Source organism: Suricata suricatta, chromosome 10 (assembly GCF_006229205.1).
Source record: "Suricata suricatta isolate VVHF042 chromosome 10, meerkat_22Aug2017_6uvM2_HiC, whole genome shotgun sequence".
NCBI classification, from domain to species: Eukaryota; Metazoa; Chordata; class Mammalia; order Carnivora; family Herpestidae; genus Suricata; species Suricata suricatta.
This window is the reverse complement of record NC_043709.1, coordinates 126274705-126300763: the sequence shown is the minus strand read 5'-3', so window position 1 is coordinate 126300763 and position 26059 is coordinate 126274705. Positions and strand designations below refer to the sequence as shown.

Here is a 26059-nt window from a genome sequence, read left to right as displayed (position 1 = left end):
GTTTTTAGCCAGGAGTAGAGACCACACACCAAACGCGATGGTCGGGCGGGGGGCGTGGGGGGTCACATTCTGTCTTCACTCTTCAAACCTCTACTTATAGGGTAGTTGTAAGAATAATTCTTAAAACAGTGGGATGTATCCAACACCTAACCTGAGGCCTAGTACATAGTAAGTACTCAGTGAGTGGTACCTACCCTGTTATGGGGGCTTAACCATGTCGTGTTCAAATACAGTCAGGATCATTAGAGCTAGAACAGGAGGGAAGAGTTGGGTCTAGGAAAAAAGCACTTCATGGACACTGCACATGTTTTCCTATAGGTGGGCAAACATTTAGAGCCAAGTGTGTAAACGTTCACCATTTCACCCCAAACCCCGCAGTGGGGAAGGGGAGTGAGTACTTTCTTCTGAAGCTTTGACCCCCTGTGTCCACTGTCCCCCCTGCAGGTCTGGCACCCTCCACGCTCTGTAGTTTCATTTCGTCTTCATCGGGGGTCTCAGGAGTGGGGGCTGAGCGGAGACCGAGGCCCACCACTGTGACCACGGTGCACTCCGGGAGCAAGTGACTGGCTCTGGAGGTGGGGCCCAGGGGCGGGGCCGGGGAAGGGGGCCCCCACCACCCCCACGGGGCCACCAGCGCCACCAGCCACTCCAGAGTGATCCCACCTTGCATGGTGCGCCTCCCTGCACAGGACTGGAAGACAGAAGTTTTTTATGGCCATATTTTATACTGCAATTCTGAAGTGTTCATTTCTCACAAACTGTACTGACTCAAGGGAGCTGATGTAATAGGATCTGGTGCTGTACATAGGAGTCTTGCAAAGCTCTGATCGAACGGACCTCCTCATCCTCTCCCCCAGCCCGCGTCACTTCCGCTCTTCTCGGTATGGGGAACCGTCTGTGTTGTAGTTTTTTCTTTAATGACAAAAAAGGTTTCAACTGGATTATTTAAGTCTTGGTAAATATTGCGCATTAGGGTTTTATTTTTTATCTTTTAAGAAATATGCCCTTCTGATCTTTACTTCTTAGTCACATGACCTGTATCTTTCACTTATCAGTAGTTGAATTTTATGTTAACCTTTAAGAGATGTGTTTTTTTTTCCCTCCAAGGGGAATGTAAAGGTATTTTTAAAAATTCTAATAAGAGGATCGAGAATCTGTCTCCAAGGCGAAGAGTGCACTTTACTTCTATTTTTTCCTCCTTCTCTCTCCTTCCCTGGAGAGGCAGCTCTCTAAGAAAACAACTCAGCAGTCTAGTGAGGCTGCCTTGTCTCCAGGGCCACCTTGGGAGGAAATCTGCAGAAGACCTTTTCCAACACCCCCTCCAGCCTGCCCCTGGCCAACGGGAGACCCTAGGGGCCTTCGCCATCAGTGGTCAGAAATAAAGAAGCCTGTGCTCCCAAGACTAAGGCTAAATTCCAGACACTTCACTTGCTGTGAAAGAGATGCCCACCCAACAAAGATATAAGAGCCTCCCTTCCAGAAGGAACCAGATGCCATTTTGGTTAAAGGCAGCGTCTCACACAGCTTACATTTCTCATGAGGGTAACACAGAAAACTCTGCTCTCAGCTATGCAGTTTTAAAGTTAATCAATCTCCCTCTCTCTCTCTCTCTCTCTCTCTCTCTCTCTCTCTCTCTGTTTTTTAAAAATGCATTTCTAATCTTATACTTAAAATGGCCTCCAACTGACACAAGTTGTTTCTGCAGATTTTTACCCTGTTCTTCTATGAAAGTTACCCAGGCGAGGAGAGGGAAGTGGCCTTGGAAAAGAGTCCATTTACCTGGGGTGGTAAAGGAGGTGACCTTCCAGGCAAGCAGGACACTGGCCAGTGTGGTGATGGCCAGCCCGCACTTGCAGCCCTCCCTCTGACCAGGGCAGCCTGAAAACCAAAGACCAGTAGTGGTGGTGTCACCCAAGGTGCCAGTTTGCCCCGGACTTAAGAATTTCTTGGGATGTAGGACTTGCATTGCTAAAACTGGCAATGTTCCAGGCAGCATTGTTCACCCAGGTGGGGTACAGGTGTGCAGGGTAGAGCATGGCGTGAAACCCAGGGCAGACCGCTTCCCAGGAGGGCTTCAAGGATGCTCTCTGGCAGAGGCATGCAGGTGGCTCCAAATGCTGGCTTTGCAAAAGCCCTCCCTTGGCCACCATGCCCAACATAACACCATGAGTCTACATTTCACACCATCAGCCTCAAGCCTGCCGTGAGTCCCTGTAGGTCTGCCCGATGGCCCAACAAGTCTACTGGCTGTGGCCCCTCCTTCCCTTCTCCTATCGCTACCCAAAGTCAGCGGGTCCTGTTGGTCAGGCCATCTTTGTCCCTTCCACACCTGTGCCACATGCTTAGTGATAGCCCCTCAACATGCACACCATGTTACTAGGCTCAGCAGCTCCATTCTGCCTCCATTAGTACGGCAGTGCGGGGATGTATAGGAGCATCTGGGAAGACAGGCAACTGGTCGACCCTGTTCCCAACGCATATCATAGGCACCCAGCCCCTTGGCAGGAATCCCACTTGGCATTTGCCACACATGCATCCAGAGTGATAGCCAGGCTGTCACTCTTCACTATTTATAAAAAGCCTGGAAAGTCTATAAAATGACCACAGACCCAGTTGAGAAGCAAGTGTTGTGTGAGTTGGATAAGTATCAATTGCCACAGAAGGAAAATGGCATGACTATTAGAGTATCAGGAAACTGAGCTCTCTCTCCAGGGGCTTCGTTAGGGTGTTGCTTCCTAACAAGTGTAATGGAACATTCCTGTTTCTACAGTGCAAGAAAACAAGGAATTAGGTGTAACGGGGTGATGATGTGGCCAAACCTGGTATCTATGACATGTGCCTACCACCATGTCCTGTGTGCACTGAGTTGCATTTAGAGGGCAACTTCTGAAGCTACATTCTCTCGTGTGTGGTTATATTATTTCCTAGAGCCAATACCTGGGGTGCATGTTCTGTTCAGTTAGTTTGGAAGCGTGCCTCCCCGAGAAGTGTAGAACCAGTGAGAGGTGAGGCCCCGTTGTAAGTGTCCTCTTCGTGGCTTGGGTGAGCCCATGGCCGCACTTGGCCTGGAGCATGTCAACAACAGTGTGAGGTGAGGGGGCCTGGTTTCAGCCCAAAAGCCAACTCTGTTGAACTTGACGTCAGGCATTTTAGGAAGAGGAGAAAATAAATACCGAGTGGAAGACCTTTTTTCTCTTTGAGAGAGCCTTTGTGGCATAAAGACAGTTCTCTCTCAACTGCATTTGGTATTATTTATGCTTATTGCCACACGGCGAGAGAACCCAGAATGTGCCTTTTGTTAAGACCGGCTAAGTCCCGGGGCTCTCGCTGATGTCAGATCCCAACGGCTGTAGCTGAGCCTGTCACACGGGCCCCCAGCTGCCACCTGCTGTGGAAGCCAGCATGTGGCCGAGACTAACAGACGGCCACCCGCTCTACCACAGGCTTCTTTGCAACCCCAGCACCCACCCTCCATTGGTCTTTTTAGCTTCTCAGAGCTAGTGGATTTTTTTTTTCACTTGAATATGACATTTTGAAATATCCTTGAGTGGTCTTTCTCTCAGCTGCCTGTCTGTCCCTCCTCCTCTTCCCCACTTTTCATCTCATCAGTGAGGCGGTAGGCAAAGCCAGCACTGGTCTGAAATGAGCAGTAAGTGATCGCCACGCGGGGCCCCCCCACGACCAGCTGCTTGTCGCTCTTAAGCAGGGTTCCCTGGGTCTGGACTGCTCACTGTCCTCCCTTGGCAAGCACAGCGGGGCATGGGGCATTGGGTTGGTAGGGGTAAAGGCAGCTGGAGCCGAGAGGGCAGAGAATGCCTCTGTGGAGCACACGGGACCACAGAAAGCCCTTGAGAAAAGAAAACGGTGCCAAGATAGATTGACAGCTAGTCCAGGGCATTGCGGCCATCGTGGCCATCGCAGCAGCAGGTTTTACCATCTCCTCCTGCCTCAGACCCCATAAGAAAATAGCAAGGATGATGTCCCCCTTCATGTCTCCTTTTTAAAGAAAAGAATACCAAAACACAAATGAATAAACAAAAAACCAAGAAGCAGGTGTGGCTTAGTGTTGTTGACTATGGCAGTGATTCTGGTCACTTCTCAAATCCCTCCTCACGAGCAGGGAGCAGCTTCATATCCCCACAAAGCAGCTTGTCCCCTTTGAAAGGGTCCCACTCTCCAACTAGCTGTTAGCATGGTGTCCAAGAAACCCCACAGCCCGGTGTGGGGCAAAGCGAGTCGGCTTTGGCTCAACAGGCAAGGCTCCGGCACTTGGGAAGCATGGGCCATCTGATGGCAGGGACTTGGCATATGACCCTCAGGCTCAGTTTACCTGCCCTGTTCATTTACCTACCTTGGTATCCAACATATCTTGGATGGATTGTGGGTGGGGGAAGGGAACTCCCCTTTAGAACAAAGGTCAAGAACACCAGGGACAAGAGGGAGGGAGCCCACATGACCCCTCCTGAAAGGGGGTTGACCCTCTCTCTCTCTCTCTCTCTCTCTCTTTCTCTCTCTCTCTCTCTCTCTCTCTCTCGAGAAGTGACAGCTTCATCTGATTAGCCCGCTGGGATTTGACATTCTACAAGTCATGTTAAACAGAAAGAAAAGACCGTGTCCCGTGGAGATGACTCAGCATGTTAAGGCTCTGGCCACCAGGCCTCTGTGGGCCACCCAGAGCTTCAGCCAGTGTGGCTCCCTCACGCTGGGGAGGCCAGGCAGGAACCGTGGCTCCAGGGCTGAAGGCAGGAGAGCTAGAGTCACTGCCTCTGTGGTAGGGCCAGCAACACCCCTACTCCGGGTGATTCCCGGGGTTTCCTGTGGATGTGCGAGAGGAAAGCAAGGGCTGGCAAAGGGCAGGTCCTCCCATTTCATAAGCAGAACTAAGATGTACTCTTTCCCAGGGTCACACGCTCACTTCTAGCAGATGAAATGAAGGTACTCTGAGTCAACTGATGCACGAAACCTTTGCATGTTCTTCTGAACCAGTACGACTTCCTCATTCTGTCCACCCTCCCTCGGCGAAGTTTGCCTTTTCCTTAAACACATTCCAGACCAAACACTGTTCAGTTTGTTAAAAAAAAAAAAAAAAAAAAAAAGGTGTATATCTGTATGGAACCCACCATTCTTTTGGGAGGGGGCACCTGTTCCTATAGGTTGGGGCTGCAAGCATGCCTGACATTTGCACACAAGGGGTTCCAACCCTTTGGTTTTCAGAGCTGCAAATGTTGAGATAGAAAAGGTGAATTGGACCAAGTCTGAAAGGGGGGCAGGCTTATTTCCTGAAGACCCCAAGAAAGCCAGCCTGCAGACCAGCTGGCTTGAAGAACTCTACTGTGGACAGCGGGCAGGGGGAGAAGCAGGAAGACTGCAGCCCACGCCCCCTCCACCCCCACTGTCCTTGTGGCCCCAAGTGCATCACGGTCTGCACCCCGGGCCAGGGTGCAAGAGCCCAGCCCCACTGTGAAGTCAGCCCTGCATGTCGGCCAGGCCTGGCCCACCGCCTGCTCCGCGCTGACCCAGACCCACAGGAGCAGCAGCCCTGCCCAGCCTTCCCCACCCCCTGCAGCAGGAGACCGAGCGGCTGGGCTCCTGGCTCTGGGGTGGGGGGTGCTCCGCTTCTGCAAACCCAAAGGCTGTGCGCGTTCGGCAGCCAACCCTGCAGCATGTGGCTGCCAGGTCTGGTTTCGTGGACAAAGTGTGGAATGGCTTCTCGGTGTCTGTATCTTTCTACACCAAAGGGACAAACTGTTCCGTTCACCCTTTGTACTAATGCTGCTTCTGCATTTGCCGTATCTATTTTTAACCTTTTGGTCCCCAGGGAACTTCTCATACAGTGATTATGTCTTCTGATTATTACTGAATTATTTTACTTAGAGGTGATTTTATTTTCTTATGGACAGGAAAAAAAAGAGAGAAGTGTGTGAGGCTTTGGTCATAGAGATGAGTCATCACAGGGACCCCAAAACCCCAAACACTAAATAAATTACTCCTCAAAGGGAAACCTTCATCTGGACAGACTGCGATTGTCAGGCCCTAGACCAGCCTTGCACTTGAGGCGCAGGGGCCGGGGCAGTGCGGGCAGCCTTCCAGCGATGGAAGGAAGGGACTGACGCATCGCTTGCTTGGACATTGGTCACACACACAGAGGCCTGCCCCCTCCTTCTGGGGCCCTGGCGTCAGAATGCATGGCCTGCCATCCAACGACAGCAGAGAGACTGCAGCATCTTTGTTACGAGAGATGGGTGGCGTGTTTCGGAGGATGTTTAGCTAAGTGCCACATTCGGGTTGGACGACATAAAAGGCACATTCCGTCTAGAACAAAATTTGGAACAATTTCTAAATTGGCTTTAGTCACTACATATAATGTCACTGCCCTTCTCAGAGCCCTCCTACCAGCGAGCGAGCATGTTTTCCAAAAGCTTACAGCGGCGAATCCAGGAATGTCCCCGCGTCTATTATTATAAGGCTTGTGATTGGTTCAATTTTTCCATAAAAAACACGTTCATCCCAAAGAAGGGAAACTGTGCACTTAATCCATGCATGTAACACCCTGCAAGAATTTTAACCCACCTAGGTTTGCGGCACTGCAAAATTGTTCATGGGCCTATGTAGCAAATGATTCTCTGCCTTGACAATCATGTACACATATCAAGATTTCTATCATAATGACAACGAGATTGATGACTTCTTGTTTTCCTCCAATAAAGACAATTAATCACCTTCAGATGTATGCAGTCTGTTTCCTTCATAAAGAGCAGGAGGGGTGTTCCAACAGCTCTCTTCTCTTTCTGAAGTTTGGATTGGAAGGAAGGGAGTTTGAGCCCCTGGAAACTCATAGGGTTCCCCACATATTTTATGTCACCCGCCCAATGAGTCCAAAGTGCCAGGGACAAGAAGGGATGGGCAGATCTTGGCTTCAGGACCTGTGGAGGGTTCCCCACTTTACCACCCTGCTAGACGGAAGCTCTCCTTTTCATTGCTGCTGCACAAAATGGCTGGGGTCCGCCCATTAACGCAAACCGCACTAGCTAAATACTCATGAGTCACTTAGAGGAAAAGGCGATTTCCAGGAACCCCTCTCTGAGGAGGGGATGAGTGGGCACGTGCCTATACCCATCGTTTTGCTCAATGCAGCTCTGGAGTTGTCCATGCCCCCAAAAAAGATACATTCTGAGCAGAAGGCTGCCTGCTATCTTTCTTATGGTGGGGAGAGAGGGACTACATTTCATAGGTGCATATGGTCGGGACTGAGGACTAAGTCTGTGACCAGACAATTCCTTCTATCCAAATGGTAAGTGGCTATTTGCAGGGGGAAATGGACCAGACATGTGTTGGAGATGTGGAGAGCCAACGCTGTCCCAGCAGCCATAGCAGATGAAAATGGCAGGAGCCTTTTCGGAAATAAGCAAGCCCTGAAGAAATACGGTGCGTACCATCAAACATCGAGTCTTTTCTGATTTGATTATGGCATCTCTTAGTCCAGACCCTAATTCTGAAGTATATCAAATCAAAGTGATCATTCGGAGGGTTCATAGGTGACATTGTTGATGCAAATTTTTGGAACAAAAGAACTTTGGTAACCTCACCAATTTTGCAAATCCTTTGTAAGGATTTATTAGAGAGGACTCGCCAAGTGTGACTGAAAATTTAGCCAAAGCAAATGTGCTGAAGTATAAAATGAATCCTGATAGAAAGCTGGTGTTTATAAATGCCTCAGACTTGAAATGTTTAAGGTCAAACTGTTTTGTACTTGGCTCCAGGCACATTGACCAGGCAAGCTTCTCTGTCCTTCCTAGATTTACCTAGGCTTCGGGCACTGAAATTCACCCCAAATTTCCCCTATTTTCCAGATAACATTTGGTCTTACGCATTCTCTTGTGAATATCTATCATTGATCACAATGCACTTAGGGGCCAACAGCACAAGGAAAGGGAAATCTCCTTACATAGTTACAGGATTGTGCATCCAGGAAAGGCCATGCCAGATCACAGCAGGCACAGAGCTTAATGGCAAAAGGGGTACAAATTGTGTATGCCCAAATCCTCCTGGCCCCCGTGCCCCCAAGGACAACGGCTGAAACAAAACTATTTCATAGAGAAAGGTTCAGTTCACACATATGCTGAGCTATTTGTCCGAGCTAATTGTGGTCTTGGGGTATGTATTTGGCTATGGTAGCGCTCTCTAGTTGAGAATGATCAAGGAAGAGAAGTTATGATTAGTTCCATATTTGTTTTTTACATACTTGGTTTCAAAATCTATGCTGAACCCCTTGAATGTATTATTTCCCCAAAGCACCCTTTTTACAGGAGCTGTTCAGAAAAGAAAGAGAGAATGTCTATGTGGGCACGCACACATGCTCTTGGACCCACCATACAGGGTCTTCCAGTTGAGGGAGTAAACAGTGGGGGCTGACTGCTGGTCCACACCCTCCACACGAGGCCCTGCACCCTGGCACAGGGAAAAGGGTGCTTGTTATTTACCCAATCCACACAGGGGTGCTATCCAGATGCCTTCTGGCTTGCATGTTCCCAGTAGACCATGGAGCATTGGCCTGAGTGGTGGGACTACCAACATTTTTATCAGGTTTTCCAAGGCCGAGGAGAGCTGCCAGCTGAGAGCTCGGGACCTGGCACAGGCTCAGTGAGGAGCTCATCCAGAGATGTGAGGGGGGGAGAGTGTGAGCCTTTAAGAGGCTATCGCAGTGAGTTGGTAAATCTAAAAGCACTTTACAGACATGAGTTGGCTTCATAACTGTAGGGAAATGTGCTAGTCTCCTTGTCCCTTGCAAGGAGCTCAAGGTGAGTTTACCTCCTTGAGCAGAAAAATTGGAGTGCGGTTCCCGCAGAACCCTCAAACCTTCCCTCACCCATTCCCTGAAAGACCTTACAGGGGGACCCTGTGATAAACTTCCACTCATTCATTCATTCATTCATTCATTCATTCATTCATTCAACATGTTTTGAGCACCTACTCTATTCTAGAGTTTTCATGCATACTCAAAAACCAAGGTAAGTCTGACATGGACCCCACCCTCAAAGGCTGCATGAAAAGGGAGTTCTGGAATGACTCTGGAAGGAAGGTAGTGTTGGACTGGAAGAAGTTAGCAGGAACATTTTGAGCAAGAGCATGGAGGCTGGATGCCCAGCATGCGGATGGAATTTTCCGTATTTCCCTGGGCACAAGCCATGGGTGTGGGCAAGCCACAGGGAGAGAAAGGCAGGTCAGAGGAACCTTGTTAGAATCATCAACAATAACGAATAGTAATGATGATGTCATGTATCCATCATTTACTGAGCTCTAGATAATGTGGTAAGTGCACTCCGCGCAACATCTCCTTGAACCATCAGCCTGACAAAGTGTCTTTCGTGTGCAAACGCGTTCAGAAAGTTTCAGTGATTTCCCTGAGGTCAGCTGATTCAACTCAACTGAGACTAAGACCAAAGGCTATTCTACCACATCGCCTCTCATGATTTTGTCCAGGCCACTGAATTCCACACCATGAAATCTCGACCTCATTTAGTCGGTAACTGGGGACCACAGACAGTTATTGAGTTGGGGACTGACGCAATCAGATCAGCTAACATTTGAAAACATCAACATTACTAGGGTCCATTCCACCTCTCCAGGAGAAATTCATCTTCTTTAGTAGCTCAGCTCGGCTTTACGTGTCAGCCAACAAATGAGAAACCACAGAGAGGATGTAGGCATCACTGCAGAAACAGCCCATATGTTTTTTCTGTTCTGTTGTTCCATGTCTCAAGGAGAAATGTCATAGAAGCTGGATTTGATCTAGAATCAGAGATGCAAACAGAAATCATAACACTGCTGGACTTTTTTTTTTAATTAGTCCATCCTCCTGCTCTGATTATTATCTCTGGAAAGTTCTGTTTTCACACAGAGTTTCATCCCTGACATGCAGACTTCCCTGTCATCTGCTCTTCTCCTGCAGATCATCTTCAAAGCTCCTGATTTCTTTTCAAGAAAGTGTCTCAGATCTCTTGTTTTCTTCCAGCCTCCCTTGAGAGGAACTGTATATAGCATGAGCTCATCCACCTAATATGTTTCCATCAGCAAGGGGAATCTTTCCAGAAAGACAGTGGGCCAGGAAAATGAAGCTCATGGCCAATTTATCAACCCCTTTCCTCTTGCCTACCTCTTTGTCCCTCTCCTCCCCTCCCTATACCATTCCCTTAGCTTCAGCACTACATCTTCTTTCTTGAGTGCATCAAGATCTATTTATGTGGGCTTTACTGTTTATATCAGCTCAGAGAAATTCACTGGGGAAGCTGAGCCGCCAGCCCAGCCTGGCTATGATCACATAGAAGAGCATACCTACCGACCCCCCTCATGAGGGCCAGCTGTTCCCGAGCACGGACCTGGAAAACAGCTGACTTCTATACCTAGCCCAAGGTGCTTGTCACATGACACCCTTGAGGGAGAAAGAAGCTTACTCAGAAGTAAGTCTTTAAAATTAATTGTCTTGTATCTGGACAGTAATCTCCACCAGGAAGGAATGTCTCCAGGGCACAACAAGTAGGGGGGACTTGGCATCACCTCCGGCTCAGGTGAGTCAGACTGTCCTAAAGGACAGCTTCTCTTCCTCAGCTACGCATCCGGCTAGAGACCTCCAGCCTGCCACTGCTCAAAAAACTGCATCCCCGCACTCCTCACTTGTTCTCCTGGGGAATCTTGCTAAGACGCAGAGTCTGATCCAGCAGGGCTAGTCTGGGGCCCAAGTGTCTGCATTTCTAATAAGTTCCCAGGTGCTCCCACTGCCGCTGATCCCCGGACCCCACTTCAAGGAGTGAGGGACTTGAAGGAGCCTCTTCAAGATTCTCATGCCTGCCTGCATATTCGAATCACTTGGGGGACCATTTGAAAACACGAATGCCCAGGCCACCCGACCCGGGATCTCCGGGGGAAAGCTGTGCTTGGTGATTGTCAAGCACAGAGCCAGGGCAGCCTAGGCATCATCCCACTTGGAGCTGAGAAACTCGATAACTTGTCGTGAAACACATCTGGACCATAAGTGATAACCGCCTTACTCTGAGGGCCCAGGTCAGCTCCAGACCTGGCCTTCCAGGTATATCTTCATTGAGCACATGGTGCCTCTTGTCTGAACCAACCTCTGTTCTTCCCATCGCTCTGAGGCAATCCCACTGTGCTTTCCAAAACGCACTTTCATCAGTAAAATCCCTTATATTCTACATGTAGGTGGAGAGGGACAAGGAACCATTTCTACACACCTCAGAAAGGGCCCCACAGACCGGGCCATTGCAGGAGTCACTGTATACTAGACAGCCACCCGTCTCTTGTGCCTACTATCATGTGATCTAAGAGAGATTAACTCATACGACAAACACTTACAGTAATGAGTGCCAGCCACTGTTTCAAACACTCGTCAAATATTAACTTGTTCAGTCCTTGTAACAACTCTATCATACGGGTACTATAATTATCTAAACTTTACAGGTGAGGAAACTGAGGTGGCTTCCGTGACTTCCCCCAGACACACCTCTAGCATGTGGCTGTTATGGGCTGACTTGTGTCCCCCCCAAATTCATATATTGAAGTACTAACCCTCAGTACCTCAAAACATGACCTGATTTGAAAAGATCTTTAGGGTGGGTCATAATCCAATATGACTGGCTTCTTTATCTTTTTAAAAGGGAAGTTTGAACAAAGACAAACACACAGGGAGAATGCCAGGTAAAGATGAAAATGGAGACCTATAAGGCAAGGATGCCAAGATTGCCAGAAAATCTCCAGAAGTTGGGGAGAGGCATGAGCAGATTTTTGACCTCACAACCCTCAGAAGGAACCAAACCTACCAGCACCTTCATCTCAGACTCCTGCCTCTGGAACTGTGAGCCGATAGATTTCTGTGGTTGAAGCCACCTAGCGTGTGGGACTTTGTTGTGGCACTCCAAGGAGACGCGAACAGCGGCAGAGCCGGGATTTGGATGCCCGCCATCTGGGGCTCGGACCCAGGCTCGTACCACTCTGCGTGGTGGCAGCGGGGGTGTTCTGTCCTGCAGAGACATATCTACTCTTGTCTTCCTTCCTCTACTCCCTTATCTCCCCCTCCTCTCTTTATTTCTCCAGCTCTACCGCTTCTGCTTTTAATTCGTGCCACGTGTGTTAGTTATCTATTGACTATGCAACGAAACAGTGCAAGCAAAGACTTCCAACAGCAAACACTGGCTATCTCACAGTTTTTGTGCTTCAGGAGTCGGGGTACAGCCTAGTGGGGGCCGCAGCTCCAGGCTGCTAAGGAGGTGCAGCCCAGCTGGAGCTGAAATATCTCAGGTCCTGGCTGGGGCGGATGCATCTGCTTTTAAGCTCGCTCATGCGGTTGTGACGGGTTCAATGCCTCATACACTGTTGGGTTGGGGGCCTCTCTCCTAGCCATACTGTGTGGGTCTCTTCACTGGACCGCCCATAACATGAGCTATCCATGAGAGCAGGCAAGAACCCAGGCTGGGAACCAGTCTTGTTATAACATAATCTTGGACATGGTACCCCCACTGCGTCCGCCATATTCTATTAATTGGAAGCAAGGATTACCCTAGGGTGTGAGTGCCAGGATGTGGGGTCACTGGGACCCTCTAGAGGGCTGCCTGCCATGCCATCCTTCCTCTGGGAGCCCACTCACAACCGCTCAGTCACTCTGGCTGGCCAGGAGAGGGGTGGGGCTGGACTCAGAACTGGGGTACAAGAATGAGCAGTAAGAGAAAGCCAGTGTGGGGACACACTCACTTGGTGTTGGAAAGTGCCACAGTGTTCTCAAAACTATCTACCTACAATTAATGCCTTTAAAGTCTTTTATTTGTTGTAAAAATAGATATGTAGGACAACAAACCAAAGCATTAGCAAACTGCCCCCGAGGAGAAGCTTCAAGCTACGAGACACGGCATTTCCTACGTGTGCTAACAAGGAGTTTTTAATTCCTCAGAGGAAAAATCAGCTTTGCCCAAACACCTCAAATCCACAGGCTCACCCTATCTACCAAGTGCTGTCAACAAGCTCCTTTTTAAAGAGCTCCCGAGCCTGGTGCTCCACGCGGAGATGGGGAATGAAGCCGGGCCCGAAGCAGCTGGTCCTCGTAGTTCAGATTAAACGCATGCGCAGAGACTGGCTGCAAGGAGGTCTCCAGGACCAGTTAACAGCGGATCCCTGGGGAGGCGCAGAACAAGCTCCCGGGAACAGCGTGCCTGCGTCGAGCAGACGCGGCCCCTGCTCTAGAGCCACCACACATGTACCGAGGGGCTTCTGGCGTCTGAGGATAATTTTCATTCACTCTTCACACAACCAGACGGTGAGTGCAAATGGCATACATCATTATTTCTGCTTTGACTAGGAGGCAACTGAGTGTCCGAGAGGGGAAAGGACTTCCTTGCACAAGGGCCAGAGGGAGGCTTAAAGTGGAGACCTGCTCTCCACAGACCCCAGTCCAGTGCCTCTCGCCCTCAGCGGAGCAAATTAGGAAAGGCAAGAGCTAAGTAGAGGGTAATAGCTTCAGAAGAAAAATATGAGGAGTTTTCACTAAGGCCTCCTGGGCCAACAGTTGATATAATGCAGCCCCGAGTGGGGCGCAACCGGGCTGTTTTTTGGGTCCTTCCGGACCTCCTCTCTTGGTTGGACTTCCATTCTCTCTTGTGTGGCCACCTGCAAACTCAGCACGATGAGGCTGAGAACATGGGCCTCTGCACTTGTCCTACTTTCTTGGCTGAGGCCTTTTTCACTCACAAAAATTTCCTGAGCACCTCCTGGGCGGTAGGCAGCATTCTAGGCACTGAGCATATGGCAGCGAGCAACACACCCACAGACCTTGGCCCTCCGTGAGCACCACGCTCCCCCCTCCTCCGCCCCCTTTCATCGCTGGTTTTGTCGGCCCGACAGTGTGAGCCGCAGCTGCAGGTGTGACCAGAGAGCAGGAGCCTGTGTCTGTCACCCTGTCGTGAAGAAGTAGCAAGTAAGCTTCTTGCTCTGCAGAGACTGGACTGTGCTATGCAGCCCTTCCCAGGCAGGTGGGCTCCAGGATCGCCTTGCAGTGACTCCCACACAGATGCAGTGAGCCGCTGTGCGTGGGGGATCAGGCAGTGCCAGGCATTATCTGGCATCGGAAGCCAACCATGCCTCACGTTTCTAACGGCGCCCCTACCCCGCATTAAGCCTGAGGGAACGTCAGGGGGTTTGAGAGCTCAAGTGGAGCCCGAGGACTTTGTCATGGTCTCAGACACGCCCCTCACAAGCTAAGATTATTAGGTGAATCATTCCGATCTTTGGCCTCCTGTGTCCTCAATTACACAGAGGTGTCCCAAAATCAGCTTCAAGCTCTGAAACTCTGACACTCGGACACCTCTGAATCTTCATGTCATGACTGCACTGGATTCTGGCGCTTCTCTTTGGGTTTTTCTCTTTGCCTGGAAAGGGTGTTGCCATGTCAGATGTGCCGCATTTGCTTCCTGAGAAACAAGGAGAAGGACCTCGGATGAATCTGTGACTTTCGGGCGTTTCCAAACTTGGATCCCCGCCCAGAGGCAAGAAGAGTGTGAGGTAGAATTGTTTCTAGGACTTACGAAACCCACATTTCCTGTCATTTCTCTCCAAGTCTGGTGTTACATGAACAAGCTCGAATATGAATGTTAACAAGGCTGACTCAGGCCCGGGGAGCGTGGTAGCAGACGCTGGCTTGAAATAATGGCAGCAAAACAACTCCTCATCCGTTTGTTGACAAAAGACAGCACGGTATCATTAATCTAGTTCTGTGACCTCTAAACAGTTTTGATTGTGCACCCTTGGATGAAATGTTTTTGAAGATGCAAGCACTCCAAACAGAAATATTTATGTATTTGAAAAGTATAGGCAAGTAGTATTATATGTGCCTATGAACCTAGAAAACTTACACAAAGGGAAAATCACAAAGGCAAGATCAAAACAAAAACACTTTCAACAGAAGAAAGTTTTTCTTTGTTAGATCAATGTGATTTATCATGCTACTGTTTTTGTAATGCAATATGAAAACCTGAATTTAAGTCCAGTTCATCCAAATTCTTGGTTTCTAAGCATTGTTGTCACTGAAAAGTTGCAATGCAAACCTGGCCCTAAATGGGAGAGAATTATTGTTGGGGTGGTTGTTACTGGGGACTCGGCCAAATCCAAATTGGAAACTTAACATGACGGCCGTAATGACAGGACAGCCAATCAGTCTCCTACCTTTCCTGCCAGTTACCCTAGAGCCCCTCTAAGTCATGTTACAAAAACATCACTACAATCCAGGTGCAAAAATTTCCCCAAAGACCTTATTTCTCTGTAAAATGCTGGGTCAATGTTTATATTCTAACTTGAAAAAATATTTTTAATGTTTATTTATTTTGGAGAGACCGTGTGAGTGCAGGAGGGCAGAGAAAGAGAGGGAGACACAGACTCTGAAGCAGGCTTCAGGCTCTGAGCTGTCAGCACAGAGCCCGACGCGGGGCTCCAACCCACGAACTGTGAGATCATGGCCTGGGTTGAAGTCAGATGCTTAACTGACCCACGTGCCTTATATATTTTAACTTTTAATAAACACGTGAATCTTTTTGAAAAAAGTCACAACTGAATAAAACTATGTACGAATGCCTATCTTTTGATTAAGGCACTCCAGGGAGCTTGGGGATTCAGACTGTTTAGAGCAATGGTCCTCAAATCCTTGAAGAATGTGGCCTCTCTTCATGGAACTCAGCATACTAGCAAATAGAACCGGCTAAGAAAAGACAATGCAAAAGGCTTACAAAAAGGCAGGTGTAGGGGTGACTGGGTGGCTCAGTCAGTTGAGCATCTGACTCTTAATTTCAGCTCAGGTCATGACCTCAGGGTTGTGGGATCGAGCCCCACGTTGGGCTCCAAGCGCAGTGTGGAGCCTGCTTCAGATTCTCTCTCTCCCTGTCTCTCCTCTCGTCCCCCACCTTCATGTGCCCTTTCTCCCTTTCTCTCAAATTAAAAAAAGAAATGTGTAATTAAAAAGAAAAGGTGAAATATACATTCAATGAAATATTACCCAGTCTTAAAAAAGAAAGAAATCCTGCCATTGGTGACAACATGGAGGACCCTATGCTAAGTGAAATGAGATAGTCACAGAGGGACAGATACCATAGAACTCTACCTATATGAGGTACCTGAAATAGACAAATTCACAAAAGCAGAGAATATGGTTGTGGTTGTCAGGGCTTGGGGGGAATGGTGAGTTATTCAGTGAGCATAAACTTTAAGTCAAGCAAGAGGAATACATTCTAGAGATGTGTTGCACGATACTGTGCTGTTAACAGTAAAATCTTGGGCGCCTCAGGGGCGCCTGGGGGGCTCAGTCAGTTGAGTGTCCGACTTCAGCTCAGATCATGATCTCATGATTCGTGGGTTTGAGCCCCATGTCAGGCTCTGTGTTGAGAGCTCAGAGCCTGGAGCCTGCTTTGGATTCTGTGTTCACCTCTCTTTCTGCCCCTCCCCTGCTCATGCTCTGTCTCTCTCAGTCTCTCAAAAGTAAATGTTAAAAAAACAAAACAAAAAACATCTTGGGCACCTCAAAATGTGTTAAGAGAGTACATCTCCTACTGTGTTCTTACTAAAACAAAATAACAAAAGAACCCCAAAGGGACCCAAGAAAACTCTGGGAGGTGTTGAACGTCTGATCTTTGATCATGGTGACAGTATCACAGGTATTTACTCAAGTCCAGACTCATCACATTGTACACATCCAGTGTGTGCCATCCTTTGTATATGAATTATACCCCCAATAAAGCCATAAAATGCACCCATATATTAAGCAATATAAATACATGCAGGAGACCTATTTGATCAATCTGGAAGCAAAGCTTGGAGGATATACGAATTAAACAACCCTTGCAAGCAGTCTGCTATCCTTGACCAGAGCCAAGACCCCTTGATCACATTCCCCTAGTGGGAGGGCAAGTACTTAGGACTAACTATCCAGACTTCTGAATGTTTGAAAACTCAAACCTATTGCATTGTGGCAAACCTTCTAACCAAAGGACCTCAGAGTAAAGCAGCCATTGTGCTGATTGATATTTGTGACCTCGTGGAGCCAAAAGGAAAATGAAGAGAGAGGAGAGGGACACAGATAAAACACTTGCACAGGATAAGAACCATCTGCGCTAGAATCAAGGTGCAAAGATGGCCCCTTGTGCAGTGGTTCTCAGACTGAACTGGTTGCCTGGAACACTGGGGCGCCCTGTTGAGCTGCGGGCTATGATTCAAGGGGACCAGGATGGGCTGATCGTCTGCATTGCTAACAAACTCCCAAGAGACGCAGGTGATGCTGGTCCAGACTATCCCGTGAGTAACCAGGGCCTAGAATATGGAGGTCTTTGACCGTCTTCCTGGAGTCTATCTCCGTTCGCTGGGAGCAGCCTGCGGGTGGGAACCCTACAGAGGCTGGCCCAGGGCGGCTGTCTACGACGCACAGAAGCTCCAGGTAGCAACTCCTTATCAGGAGGATGGCTGCCCACCAGGGCAACAACCCTTCAGGATGGCCTCTCCAGCCAAACTAGATGGCACCTTTGGGCTAAACCTCATTAAATTCCAATCCCATTCCCTCCAAAAAGAAAATGCAGCAGTAAAGTGAAGGAGCCCCAGCGGGAGGCCAGCCACACCTTAGGGAATGGGCAGCGGCGAGTGGCCGAAGCTGAGGCTGAAGGTGGATGAAGCCCTTGGTTGTCAGCACGCAGCCCTTCCCCTGCTGCTCTGCATAGAAAGTCCCCTGTGACCTGGGCCACCAGTGTCACAGACACAGGAGGAATGTGCTGGCTCTGGAGTGCAAAGCAGGACTGATTCCAGCACCCTGAACTTGAAGACTCAGGGGCCCCAGCGGGCAGCCATTTCTCTCTCTCTCTCTCGGGACCACACGGCTTTCCCAGCACCTCCTTTCCTAAGGAAAACTACCTTCTGTGATTCCGCGGTAAGACCCCGGCCCCCACTACTGTGAGGTGACTGAAAACTTCTGTTGTCTTTAAAAAGAGACAGGATGAAAGATGAATCTGTGCTCTGGGGAGGGGGGCAGGAGAAAAGCTGTTAGACCTGGTCCCCCAACGGGCCCCCCCCCCCCCCGCCAGGGAAACGTGTGCAATCCTCCCTCTCACAGGAAGTGAGATGGTTTTGAAAAGTTTTAAAGTGACAGTGAGTTAGCTTACGATGCTCTTAAAAACACCCACCCACAGATTCACACTGCGAGCAGGCTGGCTGGTGAATCATTTTAGGAAGCCACCAGAATAATTTCCCTATTGAGGGTGAGCTTCGGAGTCCCTTACCTACCCCCTCTCTTGGCAGGAGCAGAGGGTGGATATCAGTGAATGAGGGCAAGGACCCCGACTCTTCTGCCCACCCTTTCATCCCCAGCACACCCTGGGCAGCACGGTACAGCTGTTTGTTGGAGGAGTTCATGACTCGCCAAAGCACCAGGCCAGTAAGCGGAGTGCCTCTTAGCAGGTCACCTCCGCCAGTTACGTGTGCTGGATGAATGCCCCCGATCCCATAATGTCGCTCGCCTCGGGGCACTCCCTGGGGCACACACGTCTGCGGACGGCCTGTCTCTGCTGTCCTGGCTCATTTCCCCTCTGTCCTCACTCAGTTTCCGCCCCCCAGTCATTAGCCGGCTGGGTTTAGGGCCCTCGTAGGAACCGCCTGGACACGTGCTCTGCCTCCCTGGCTACAGAGGGAGGACAGGTAGGAGGAGCCTTGTCACGGATCATTCACAGGCCTCTATCACCAGCCCCATGTCTGCGGGAACCTGCTCAGGAGGGCTGTGAGAGGCGGGGTTCCTGAAAGGTAGAGCTTTGCCACATTTACCCTGAGGCCCAACTGGGGTAGAGTTTAAAACCCTCCTTCTACTGCCTTCTCCTCTTGTGTCCAGGAAGAGGGGCTTTAAAACTTGAAAGGTAAGGGCGCCTAGGTGGCTCCGTGGGTAAAGTGTCAGACTTTGGCTCAGGTCATGATCTCACTGTTTGTGGGTTCGAGCCCCATGGCAGGCTCTGTGCTGACGGCTCTGTGCTGACGGCTCGGGGCCTGGAGCCTGCTTCAGATTCTATGTCTCCCCCTCTCTCTCTGTCCCCTGCTCTCCTTCTGTCTCTCTCTCAAAATATAAATAAACATTAAAAAAAATGAAAACTCACTTCTTCTTGGTTAAGAACTGAGCGTCCGAGCCAGGCATAGAAGGGCAGAAATGATTTCTGGGAAATGGCCAGAACTCCCTTGGAGCCACTAGGGACGTGAGTCCACTAGCCTGCCCTGGACCTCGCCCAGTGTCAGCCCAAGTATCATCTTAGGGTCGGCATTATGTCCTCCCACCACTAGGATGGATGTTGACACAGTTTTGAGTTTTAACCATGTCTGGCCCACTGGTGAGATTCACAACAGCTAGCAGGGGCTGTGTTCCAAGTCAATTTAATCAGAGACAGTTCCAGATGTTTCCTTTCAGCTGGCCAATTGTGTGTATCCGATGCGTTCAGGATGGCTAGCAAGATGCCAGGAGCATTGAGGGCCTCGTTAAGAATAGACATGGCCAGGCAGTGACTGCCGGGGATTCGGTGGGAGGGAGAATGAACAGGTAGAGCAGAGAGGACTTTTTTCAGGGCAGTGAAAATAGTCTGTGTGATGCTGTAATGATGTCATTCTATGTTTGTCCAAACTCAGTGCACTGCGCCAAGAACGAATCCTAGTGTCCGCTGGGGACTTTGGGTGATGATAATGTGTCCACGTGGGATCATCAAATGCTCCCCTCTGGCGAAGGGTGTGGGTAATGAGGGAGGCTGTGCGCGTGTGGGGGCAAGGAACGTGGGAAATCTCCATACTGTCCTCTCAGTTTTCCTGCGAACCTAAAGCTGCTCTAGAAAATAGTCTGACTGCCCCCCTCAAGGGTGGAGGGTACGATGGGGTTGATTTGTTGGCAGAAACCTGGGTGAGCAGACTTGGGGGTGGTTGAGGAGCCCCCTCCCCAGGTGACTTGTTGTGATTCTGAGGACGTTCTCCTCTGGAATGAGTTACAGGAACAGAAAGCCATGAACTAGAACCTGGAGCTGGCAGGGCTGGGCTCAGGCAGACCTGTACCTGAAGGGTGGGTTGGGAGTGGAAAAGAGAGCAGAAAAGAAACACCGCTGTTGGTTATCATGGAATCTCCTCCCGGACACCTTGACCCCGCCCTGTCACGCCTGTCCCCCACTCCCCTCAGCTTGAGAATGTGGTTCATCTTTGCTCTGGCCACAGGCACTGAACTGTATGTACGCATGAAAACTCGTCCTCTTTGTCTGATGCTTTATTCGTCCTGGAGCAGACCATAGTCAAGGTCGGGACTCCCTGTCCACTTCCCTGGGGCCCAAACACCTGCTGGCCACATGGCCATGCATGCGCAAGCCTGAAATCAGGACTCAGCGCTCTGAGGTCAGCACGGTGTCCAAGCAGTCAGGCTGCATTTCACCTAATTTCCATCTGGTGGTGATTTGCTCCTTCCTGGTAGCTCCTCAGTATGGGTGGGCGGCTCCAAGATGACTTTTCTCACTCGTTAGAACTTTTGCAATTTGCACGAATCTTCACATGGGCCTCACTCAGTGGTTTTGAGCCTCGCTGCGCATTGAAATCTCTCGTGTGAGTCTTTGCTGGTTCTGATGTCATCGGTCCAGGCTGTGACCTGTGCTGTTGGAATTTTCAAAGCTGCCTCAGATGATTCTAGTGTAAGGGAGGGTGAGACTCACTGGCGCAGCTGAAGCATTTCTGGATCTGATGAGGATTAAATAGCCTGACCCTGAAACCCCTTGCTGCCTTTTTCTGGTATATACAAAGCAGGGCTGCCTTTCAGTTAGGATGCTTCTGTCTGTGGCTTCCATAGGGATGTTTCTTGTCTTCTATGATCTTTAAGGGCAAATCCATGAGGTGATCAATCCCTTCCCTTTTGAGCAAAGAATTTTTTAAAAATGTTTATTCATTTTCTCGAGAGATAGAACACAAGCGGGGGAGGGACGGAGACACAGAGGCAGACAGAGAATCTGAAACTGGCTCCAGGCTCTGAGCTGTCAGCACAGAGCCCGATGTGGGGCTCAAACTCTGGAACAGTAAGATCATGACCTGAGCCCTGAAGTTGGATGCTTAACCGGCTGAGCCACCCAGGTGCCCCCTGAGCAAAGGATTTAAAACACTTTTGACACAAATTCTATACCCCAGGTAATGGTAACAGGCAAAATATGGAACATTTGATTAAATCTGAGTTTCAGAAAAGGACTTTTTTTTTTTTTTTTTAGTATTCGGGTATTTTATGCAACGTCCACAATTTGCCTATATTAAGGAATTAACCAAATTCCACTGGGCATTCTGTATTTTTACTTGATAAATCTGGTGACTGTAATAGATACATTGGTCAGAACGTTTTGTTATGATGACAACACTTAACTCTAAGTAATTCAAGCAAAACAAAAAAGCCATTTATATAACTAAAAAGTCCATGTATTTGGGCTGTATTCAGAGGTATCCAGGGACCTTTCTCCATATTTCTTTGCTCACCTTTTCTCTCTCTAGCTTCTAAAGAGAAGGAAAGAAGGCCCCCCTAATGGCTTCTCATCCCAATGGAAGAAAGTCTCTCTGAGAGCTTCAGAAACAAAGAAGGCAGATTGTTCTGGATTGAGCCCCGGGTCCGTCACTGAATCACTGTAGCCAAGGAAGGTGAGTACCCATTTTGTTCTAGTGTTTACAAGATGCCCACCCCTAGGACCAGTGCGGTGGTCACTCCCCACCCAAATCACAGGGGTCGCTCAGCTTTATGATAGACTTGGTATGGGTGGTTTTCCAAGGGAAAGGATTTTGAACAAACATGTGTACTCCATTCAAAGAGGAAATGTATTTCTTGCTCATCTCAAACATGTGAGCTTTCCTGCCTGAGGAATGGAGAATCTAAATTAGTTAGGGCGGCTGTGAGGATAGACAGGAGGCGATTCCTTACTGATGGTCTCTAAAATGAACTGCACAGTTGCTCAGTAGGTCGAAAGGGAGAGTACACAACACCTAGTCTCCTGCTCTGCTGTCCAGCAAGGACTTCTACATGGAGAAGAGATGATGAAAGTTCCTCGCATATCACTTAAGGGACTAGAAGGACAGTCTTGTGCTCAAAGGAAGCCTTCTTTAAGGCTCTGTGCACTTCCCCAGCTGTGAAAGGAGGAGAAACCTCTAGATGTGCTGTGGTTGAAGATACTGGTTTCTGATGCCTGAATGACTCATCCGTATGCTCTTGACCCACTCTGCCCCCAGTAATGTCACCAAGGTGACACCTGAAAATTCACTGGCTCCTTGGGCAGGTGGGTATGAGGCTCCTGAAAGAGCAAGAGATCTATAGGAGTGGCCACATTCTGCCTTGTGCCGTTAAGTTTCTTTTCATGTGTCTCATGTTTGAACACTTGACTGTTGCACCACAGTGTAAGCTTCTTGCAAGTAGGAATTCTTGACTCCTCCATGGAGTCTACAGTGGGGCTTTGTGGAATGTTTTAAGTTAGTAGAAGGATAGGGAAGAGGCTCCTTTATCCTCCTGTCCCCAGCTCTTGTAAATCAGCATTTCTATTTAACATACCTCTCCATCAATAGGTGCATCTCAGAATCAATATTTAAAAATGAAATTGCCTATCACATATTTCAAGAAATTCTGATTGAGAAGATTGAGATGTAGGGTTGGATTGGACCGTATATTTTGATGTCTGAAGAGCTCCGCCAGTGATTCTGATAAACTCTCTTCTTGCCACAAACCACCTTCAATTGAAAATAGTTTGAGCTTGATTCTCTTCAATTGCTTGGAATATCAGAACTAAGTCTAGAACAACAATGCCTGTGGTTTGATTTCAACACATCCTCACGCTGCGGTCTACCACAGTTGTGATGGAAATAATTTAAAAGAAATTTGAGCCAACCTAAAGTTGCATGCTCCTAACCAACTCTAGTTTTATATTTAAAATTACTTTCATGAAAACACAAGATTTCTAGAAAAAAATTCCTTAATGAGGGGAAGTCATTCCTCTTCTTAGATTGGCTAAAGCATAGTTTTGACACAGCTTGGTGGTGGAATCCCGCTTTCTCTCCTAACTCTTGGAAAACATGTTGTGACAGTAGTCCCCATGATGATCTTGGGGGTAGAACTGCCACTGGCAACAGAGTTATTAAATATGGTCATGAATGAATGAACTCATTGTTTTATCTCACATTGCAATAAATAAGACTCTGATTCTACCTAACGTAGCCAACTTTAGTACATGTGCTGCCAAAGCGAGCACAGGACCTAACATAGCCAAACGGAATGGGGAGCTGAGAACCACAACCAAGTGATAGGAGTATGGGATTGTCAGGCTCGCAAAATAGGAAAAGGCAAGGAGACCTTGGAGAGGATCCCACAACCAGAGTCTGACTGTGATGTCTATGCCACCTGCTGAATTCTAGTGTCCCAATGACCAACAACTACAGAAGCTTTCCTATACACGGGTCTCTTGTGTGCCCGTCTCACTAAACTCCAAGTAAATCCCTCTTCTCAAGAGCCAGTGGAAAAATAACAAAACTCTATGGCTCTATGTATGGACCTTTGGCCCAGTCCTTAGGTCTTAAATGAAAACAAATCAAAACCATTCGCAGGGGCACCTGTGTGGCTCAGTTGGTTAAGCGTCCGGACTCGGCTCAGATCGTGATCTCATGGTTCAGTTTGTGAGTTTGAGCCCCACACCAGCCTCTGTGCTGACAGCTCAGAGCCTGGAGCCTGCTTCAGATTCTGTGTCTCCCTCTCTCTCTGCCCTTCCCTTGCTCATGCTCTGTCTCTCAAAACTAAACATTTTAAAAAATTTCACAAACGGACCTCCCCTACCCCAACTCTTCACAACTTCCCTCTCAATGAAAGCAATAGTTTCCAAAGTTTCCACATTTCAGGTTTATCTATGAGGATATTAACATCCAACCAAATCTATTTTCAGATTCCAATTTTAACTGAAATTACAATGTTTTATAATTTAAAAAATTCCCATTGAGTTCCTTCTTTAGCACTGGAAAAATTTCCACTGAAATATGGCTGTATACTTCCCTATGGCCTTCAATGGGATCTCAACTAAAGAGACATTCACAGGCCTAAAACTTGTCTGGAAATATAATATATACCTTGAACAGTGAAATTTTTCTTATTCTACATCATAATAAATGTATTATTTTAATGTAAAATAAAAATTTTAACTTTGTTGGGAAAAACTGAAATAAACATAAGGGATGCCATATAGCCCTATGTTAGGGTTATAAAAATTTTAATCACAGACTCAAATACACCATTAGTTTTTTCACTGCATTATAAGTTACAAAAAGTAATTACTAATAAAGCTGCTCAGAATATTGCTGAAGAGTTGGTATGGTCTAATGTTTGGGGCCATTTTGGGTCTAAATTTCCTGAGACCATTAAGTTGAATGGTAGACTGAAAGCGTTCTTGATATAATATTATCATAAACCATCTTGCAAAGTCTTGATGGAGAACATTTTCTGCCAACCTAAATGTGAGACAGGAAACCATCAAAATCCTAGAGAACACTGGCAGCAACCTCTTTGACCTCAGCCAGAGCAATTTCTTACTAGATATGTTACCAAGGGCAAGGGAAACAAAAGCAAATACGGACTGTTGGGACCTCATCAAGATAAAAAGCTTCTGCACAGTAAAGGAAACAAAGCTAAAAGGCAGCCTACAGAATGGGAGAAGATATTTTCAAATGACATATTTGATAAAGCATTAGTATCCAAAATCTATAAAGAACTTATCAAACTCAACACTCATAAAAACAAACAAGACAGTTAAGAAATGGGATGAATAGACACTTTTCCAAAGAAGACATCCAGACGGCCAACAGGCACATGAAAAGGTGCTCCACATCACTCATCATCAGAGTTACAAATCAAAAGCACAATGAGATACAACCTCACACCTGTCAGAATGGCTAAAATTAACACAAGAAACAATGGGTGTTGTTAAAGATGTAAAAAAAGGGGTACCCTCTTGCACTGTTGTTGGGATGCAAACTGGTGCAGTCACTCTGGAGAATAGTATGGAGGGTCCTCAAGACACTAAAAATAGAACTACCCTATAACCCATCAATTTCACTATTAGATATTTACCCAAAGGATACAAAAATTCAGATTCAAAGGGGTACATGCACTCCAATATTTATAGCAGTGTAATCAACAATAGCATAACTATGGAGGGAGCCCAAATGTCCTATTACTCAGCCATCAAAAGAAATGGTATCTTGCCATTTGCAACAATATACATGGAACTAGCATGTATGGATGGAACTAAGCAAAATAAGGCAGTCAGAAAAAATACCATATGATTTCACTCATATGTGAAATTTAAGAAGCAAAACAGATAAACATGGGGGGGTGGGTAAGAGAAGATTGGGAAACAGACCACAAGAGACTCTTAATGATAGAGAACAAACTATGGGTTGATGTAGGGAGGACAGTGGGAGATGGCTAGATGGGTCATTGTTACTGAGGAGACACTTGGGATGAGAGCTGGGTGTTGTAAGTGATGAATCACTGAATTCTACTCCTGAGACCATATGGCACTGTATGTTAACTAGCTAAAATTTAAATAAAATTTTTTTTCTGCATTTGGGGACTTGAGTCTCCTCATACACTTCCCCAGATGTCCCCCATTTCTTAAGCCCAGGCCACTAAATAAATCAATCCCCTCCCCCCAAAAATTTCTGTAAGGAAAGATGATGGGCTTTTATATAGGTTCATTATTTTATCATCAGTGTAATGATTTTTGTTACACATCAAGTAATTAAGAGTCCTGAACACTCTAGAGTTCTTTCAAGCCATTATCTTCTTTTAACTCCCAAGTCCTTTTTCATTGCAGGAATCTGGTCCTGTTTAATTGTTAAATGCAGCTGTGCTTTGAAATCATTGATAGCTTTCAGCCTTGAAAACATCTCTATATACATAAGAGATCATATTTTTAAAAATTTATTGTCATTTTTAAGCAGTGGTGTGCTGTTAACCCAATTCTTCAGG

The 26059-nt window shown here is 47.7% G+C and overlaps 1 protein-coding gene across 1 annotated transcript in view; it reads left to right on the top strand.

The window, feature by feature from the left end:
* CAMK1D (calcium/calmodulin dependent protein kinase ID) overlaps positions 1 to 6724 on the top strand; it is a 421541-nt gene extending 414817 nt beyond the window's left edge. Inside the window, exon 11 of the mRNA XM_029955818.1 lies at positions 445 to 6724. Coding sequence (XP_029811678.1) covers positions 445 to 563 — 119 coding nt within the window. The 3' untranslated portion in view covers positions 564 to 6724. The remainder of the gene's footprint in view (positions 1 to 444) is intronic.
* Positions 6725 to 26059: the final 19335 nt, after the last annotated feature.